Source organism: Aegilops tauschii, chromosome 7 (genome assembly GCF_002575655.3).
Source record: "Aegilops tauschii subsp. strangulata cultivar AL8/78 chromosome 7, Aet v6.0, whole genome shotgun sequence".
NCBI lineage: Eukaryota > Viridiplantae > Streptophyta > Magnoliopsida > Poales > Poaceae > Aegilops > Aegilops tauschii.
In genome coordinates, this window is record NC_053041.3 from 343,606,639 (window position 1) to 343,613,193 (window position 6,555).

A 6,555-nucleotide genomic window follows, 5' to 3' on the forward strand; every position below is an offset into this window, starting at 1 on the left:
AAGGTACATCAAGAGGATAGTGTAGTGGTTGTTTTGCAGAAAGCTAATTTTTCCCTGATAACTACATAATATAATAATCAAATTTTATCTCTGTCTTGCTACAATTAAATACACATGGTTGAATTGGGCAATCCAATTCCAACCTACCCATTATTCGCTTTCCCAACAAATTTATTAAGTGTCACATCTGTCAAGATCGTCCAACAACCGTAATGGCATTGTCGCTCAAATTTGTCCATAACCGGGAACACGGCTAATCATGATTAGTTTTAATACTCTGTAGAGTTTTGCACACTTTAACCACTAGACTCAACCCGAAAATTGAGACGAAGTCTTTCAGAAGTAGTCACCTCCACCCACCGGCAGCCGGTACACCTACTCATATCTACATCTCCTGGCTTACCTGGGCGAGGATCCCACAACCTACTCAACTAAGCCAGAGCCCATTTAGCTAGTGGTTGCGCATGGAAGCTACTAGTCACTAAGCATGTCTGATCTTTCTAAGCCTGGGCGGCCGTCCACTTATATGCAGAGGGTACAAACCATGATGTTCTTGAAACCACCCATCAATACCAGTTCCGCCCAGAGGTGAGTTAAATCCATAATTACTACTCAATTTGTTATATATATATAATCCTCACATAAGCTCAATGAATACACGAACCACCCCCGTCTACAAAGCATATCAAACTACAACTACCACGATTTGCAAAAGACGGGGAGATTGCTCAACAGCATATCAAAATTATATAGTAATCCTATACATGCATATATTCATAGTGTGATATAACTACATGCATAGAAAACAATAGGTAAAGGATGATCAGCATGTAACTTGCCTGGTATATTTGATGAAGATCGTCGCGCTCACAAGCCTGATAATTCTACTCGTCATGCTCCGAGCAATCTATCGCAAAAGAAAGAGTCCAAATAAACAACCATGCCATACAAAAGAATCAAAAGAACAACCAAACAAATATATATATATATATATATATATATATGGGCTTAATATATAATACGGGTCTCGAGGTGGTATAAAGTGACAGGTGAAGGAATCAACTCCAAAGAGTCAATTGATATATATGGTTATATTTGATATAATATGGAATAGGATCAAAATTATATGGAAAACAACAAACATGTTGTTGAACACAAAGCATATGACATGAGAGTTCATTTGCCAAACGAATGAATTGAATAGGAGCACTACAACTGAAATTATAGTGAGATGAAATTTGAATTGAATTTAAATTCGAACAGGTCAAAAGTATTTGAAATTTTGAGTATACAGAATAGTATCAACAAGTATTTGATACAAGTGTTCGTAGGCAAAAAGAATCAATTGAATAGGATATACAATTTCCAAGATATGAGCAAAAGATGATTCAAATTCAAATTTGAATTGCTCAATTTTGAAAAGTTCAAAAATTGGAAATAATCTCTACCTACTAATAAACCACGCATTGCTTCTGGTCGTCTGTCGTGCATTTTTACAAAAGACCCTTGCACTGTTTAGTATTCAACCCGCGGTCCAGCATTAATCTGCGAGAAAAAACGATTCGCTGGAAAAAATACCTGTGGGCATCTGGCTCCTGGCCTTGACCCTGGCCAGGCCGAGCCAAATCCCCCTCGCCGCCGCTGCAACACTCGCCGCCGCGGCCGACCACAACCCGCCCGCCGCTGCGGCCGCACATCTGCCCGCTCACGAGCCTCCCTCCGCTGGTGACACCTGCGACGCAGCGCGCCGCCCTCCGCTGCCAAATCGGCGCCCATCGGGCCATGCTCTGCGCCGGCTGCGCAGACCGCCTGTCGTGGAGGATTACACCGGCTGCCCCGCGCTCGCCGAGATCATCTGCATCCTCTCCGTGAAGCGCCATCGTCCCGGGAGGATGTCGTTGCCTGGCTCGCCGACAACCTCATGACGAGGCCCGCGTCCGCTTCTTCCTGTGCGACCTCCTCGACGGCGCCGCCGCACGCGGCTGCTATGGCATCTTCCACCTCGCCTCGTCCTGCACCGTCGACTGCGTCCTGGACCCCCAGGTACTGCTGCTCCGTGACCGTCATGTTGTTGTTCAACCTCTCAGTACAGGGTCGCATCTGTCTTGTTTTGTGGCCGCAGAAGGTGAAGGAGTTGGTGGCGCCGGCCGTGGAAGGGACGCTCAACGTGCTGCGCGCCGCCAAGGATGTCGGGGCATGCGCCGGGTGGTGGTGACCTCGGTCGTCTCCGCCGTCGTGCCCAGCCCGGGATGGCCGGCCGGGGAGGGCCTCGACGAGCACTGCTGGACCAACATCGACTACTGCGACCAGAACAGGGTGAGTTGATACAACCACCTTGCAAAAAGTGCAGTTACTAAATTATTTATGCCAACAAAAACACTGCAGCTGGTAAGCAGGACAAGAAAAGGTTATCTGCACCCTTCAGCGCAGTTGGTTACTGCAAGAAGTGCAGAGTTTGTTTGATGGGATAGAAATCTGAAATCACATATGGTTCTGGAGATGAAGTACCAACTCATATTTCAGGTGTGCATATGACAGCATGATCCAACTGCCCCCCCACCAAGACCTAAAAATCTTGTCTTCCCTGGAGCCGGCGCCGGCTTCGCTCCATGGCCTCCCACGAATCTCAACCCTGGCAGCTGGAGTATGTTACCTTAATTACTTGCTGTACAACTGCAGTATTTCTAAAGCAATTTCCATGGCTAGCAGTCAGGTTGAATTAGTAGCTGAGTTTTGCATATATGCAATCACTTTTGCCTGTCTTTGGCCTTTCGCCCTTCACTTTTGAAGCAATGAAATGTTCAATCTTGCAGATGATCTTCAGTGTTCATGTTCAGTGTTAATGTTCAAGTGTTATAAACTCATATTTTAGTGTTAATGTTCAAATGTTCATTAACACTATTTGAAATCTGAGAACTAGAAATGCTGAAATCTGAAAACTGGAATCTCCAGTTAACTGAATTTTTTGAACATTTAATCTTGTCTGACTATTTGTGAGGTTTATTGGGGTTACCAGTAGATAAAACCTAACCCTATGTATCTATAAATGTAGCAGAACTATATTTATAGAACTTCAGAGAATATATTGTTGTCTTCCTCATATTCTTTTATTACTGGAGCCACCATACAAAACTCTCTGCAGCAGAACTGCATTTCAACTATAAATGACAGGAACAAAAAAATTATATATTTCTTGTGAGTACAACTTGAGAGAGTTTCAGAGAAATAAAAGAAAGAAACTAAAACTTCAGAGAATATGTTGTTGTTTATATGGACTGATGAATACTATGTATGGTCAATATTCAGAAGCAGAGAATATATTGTTGTTTATATAAACATAGCTGCTTGTTGGTATCTCCATTTTTCAGCTAGGCTTTGCAGTTATCTCAGTTTCTATCTTTTATTGGTTAGGCCTGGTACCCTGCTTCAAATACACTGGCTGAGAAGGCAGCATGGAAGTTTGAAGAGGAGAATGGGCTGCATGTGGTTGTGGTCAATCCAGGGACTATTTTGGGCTCGATGATTCCGCCAAGGATCAATGCTAGCATGGCCATATTTCTTCACTTACTTGAAGGTACGCGTATTACGATAATGTAATCTTGACAATGCTCTGGTCATAGTTTAAGATCTTTTTATAATTTTCCGGATAGAGAAATTTATATAGTGCTACTCTTTAATCGTTGCTTAGTCCCTCTAGAATGTTTGCTGATAGGCTAGCAATAATATCATGAGTAGCAGAATGAAGCTAATACCCATATACTGAATATTCTGTAGTGGTTAGTATATTAGAGAGTTATAAACTGCATGTTTTGTCATATCTAAAACCCTTTTCTACTCCATACTTTACATAAACAATGCCTCTGCATTGGCATAAGAACCATAGATTGAAAAATCATCCTCCATTGGCATTCGTCACCCTGGCAATGAAATAACCCGCATTTGCTATCCAGAAGACTTTTCTTGTCCAGTTCAGTGTGTGATTTGTTACTATGATAAGGAAACATTTCCTCAACCCATCTAGCCAGAACAGCAGGTAGGATTATATTTGTTCTTCTATATTCGGTTGGACAGCCTAGAGTTTCAACATGGATTATGTTCCATTGTATTTTGAAATAGCCAAAGAAGGTCTCTAATAACACTAAGTAGCAACAGCAAGTTGGTCTTCATACCAGTCGATTTTATGAGTACGTGATGTCATTTCAGATCATAGACCAACCACTCCTCCCCCTTTTGTGCATATCTATAGAGAGATCTAACACGTCTTCTGTAATATGTGTATTTGTCGATCCGCTGATTTTACAAAAAAATGTTCTTACAAGAAAAATACTAAGAGTCAACTTATGTCATCAAGAATCAACATTGCATCTCCATGATTCTGTGGGTTTGTAATAGCATGTCTAGCGTGCCAGCAACTTTGAAAAACATGATGTAGAAACCATGCTGCAAGAATTTATCAATGCGTACATGCCTTTTCAGTCCATATTTAACAGTGATACAAAATTGTGTTCCTTTTGTTTATGTTCAGAAGTAAAAATCAACTCAGAAATAGAAATGGACCTGATATATGATTTGTTCTGCATGTAGTCTGCACTAAAGAATGTCCATTACCTTCCATCACCTGTCCTACCGTAACAAAGCCAATTTTTCTGTATCTAATTAGTTCATAGACCCAGTTTGTATATATCCAGAGTTCATAGATGGATTAGTAAACATATAACCTTTTTGTAGAAACATATAGCCTTTTTCTGTTAAATGGTTATGCAGGTCCGAGCATGCTCAAAGTAGGCTAGGAAGATGACCAACAATTATATTGTGCAGTTCATCACCTATGTAAAATGGCTCTTCATGTTGGACCATATTTTTTGTGCATATCTAAGTATTCAGTCAAATACAAACATGTGACTTGCACCAAAAACAAATGTACAATATTTTTTTATCTAGAAGCAGTACAACTCTTGATTATTTAAGATTGTCAGACATCATTTCTAGGTTCAGATGTATACTTTCTATTCTTGTACTTGGCTGACCATGCTTGAATATTGTCTAACGATGGAAGATATTTTGGTGCTATTTTTTCTCCAAGTTAACGACGAAAGAAGTTTGTACGAACATTTATCTGCTCTTTGACGTTCTTGTGAATTTTCTGAATCTGCGCAACTCTGCAACCAAAAAGGGCTCTCTGAACTTGCCACTAATTCACCTAACTGCTCCTGCTGCTCTTGGCTGCCTTCGGATGAAGCTACTGCTTCTGTGCTAGATTGGATGGATAAGCAAGAAAGCAAACCGAATGGGGAAAGATTGGGAGCATATCCATTTGTTTGGAAACTAAAAAAGGAGAAGATAAGAGTATGTGGTGTACAAAGCTCACCCGTTTATCAACAACTATGTGTCGGCTTTGTTTTTTAAAGCAAGACTTCCGAAATATTATTTTGTGAATGTATAAATTTGTATATAAATAAAATTGAGTAGGTTGACTTTTACACTGATTGTATAATATTGACATATTGTTATCAGTATTTTTTTCAAACTTTTCTATAGTTAGTACTATGGTACAGTGAGTTCAAGCGTACTCACAGTGCAAGAAAAACTGAATGTTGCTACCAATTTAACTTACCATTGCACAATACAAGATAATCAACTGCCATTACCAGTAATTTCACCGAGGAGTAGATGTAAAAAATGAGAGTGAAATAAATATACCACTTGACATGGATCAAATTATGAAGATATGTAAACCACCGAGGCGCCGCGGACTCCAACATGTCCACGGTTAGACAGTTGATGCTACCCATGGGGCGCGTCATGGCGCACTTCAAGTATCTATCGAATATAAGGAGAGGCAGCTGCACCGGTTTTGCGATGGTGATCACATTGCATAATAAGGGAATAAAATGAGCAGCGGAAGCACGACTTGAGGCGGGTGTTCATGATCAAGCAGTTTTAGGTTAAAATAGAGCGAATATGAGATATATTCTTTTCTTCCGTTGCAACACACGGGCATATTTCCTAGTGATTCTAATGGATTGTCGGCATTTAAATGAACACACGGGAAAAAGAATCACCTGATTTTGATGTGTGGATCTCAAGATATAGCAAAAAGAATATTGGAACAAAATCTGTCCAAAACCTTCTGGTTCTGTTGTTGCGGTTGCTGTGGAGTTGACACGTGGCGCGGTCTGATTCGCTTATACCGGTTCAAGTGAAATAGAACAGCAGCCGCACGATCAGCAAGGTTGGAAAAAGCGGTAGGCGTAAGCGAGGCAGTTGGCCTTTGCCTAGTGCCCAGGCGGTGCTTAAGCGCACTAGGCGTGGCCTAGGCGGTAATATAGCTTCTACTATCAGGGTTATTGGGGGTATTATATGTGTATTGATGTTAATTTAGGGCAGATAAATAAGTTAACTACCAGCTACTACCATTTGAATGTGTCATATTTGTCATTTTAGTGCAATATGACATGATTTCACGCTTGGGTAAACAATTTGTTGCTTACCCTGCCTAGACTTCCATTTATGCCCTAGGCGAGGCGTTTGGCCATCGCCTAGCGCCTAGGCGTG

At 41.2% G+C, this 6,555-nt stretch overlaps 1 protein-coding gene across 2 annotated transcripts; it reads left to right on the forward strand.

The window, feature by feature from the left end:
- The first annotated feature begins 1,642 nt into the window (after window positions 1–1,642).
- Window positions 1,643–4,962, forward strand: LOC109782840 (cinnamoyl-CoA reductase 1-like). 2 transcript variants are annotated; one of them, XM_073503313.1, is made up of 4 exons: window positions 1,643–2,043; window positions 2,088–2,316; window positions 3,412–3,574; window positions 4,765–4,962. In XM_073503313.1, exons 1-4 carry the CDS (start codon window positions 1,922–1,924, stop codon window positions 4,788–4,790), a joined length of 540 nt encoding a protein of 179 aa, XP_073359414.1. In that variant the 5' UTR covers window positions 1,643–1,921; the 3' UTR covers window positions 4,791–4,962. The 2 variants fall into 2 exon arrangements, 1 of the variants encoding a protein (XP_073359414.1); XR_012188819.1 differs by lacking the exons at window positions 1,643–2,043; window positions 2,088–2,316; window positions 4,765–4,962 and adding an exon at window positions 2,372–2,644 and having other exon boundaries at window positions 3,412–3,692.
- Window positions 4,963–6,555: the final 1,593 nt, after the last annotated feature.

What these genes read in the sequence shown, in the direction of transcription:
- LOC109782840 (XM_073503313.1), top strand. Translation starts at nt 1,922, where the DNA reads ATGACGAGGCCCGCGTCCGCTTCTTCCTGTGCGACCTCCTCGACGGCG. An exon ending in ACTACTGCGACCAGAACAGG is followed by an intron (nt 2,317 to 3,411) that starts GTGAGTTGATAC and finishes TTTATTGGTTAG; the next exon opens with GCCTGGTACCCTGCTTCAAA. An exon ending in ATTTCTTCACTTACTTGAAG is followed by an intron (nt 3,575 to 4,764) that starts GTACGCGTATTA and finishes ATGGTTATGCAG; the next exon opens with GTCCGAGCATGCTCAAAGTA.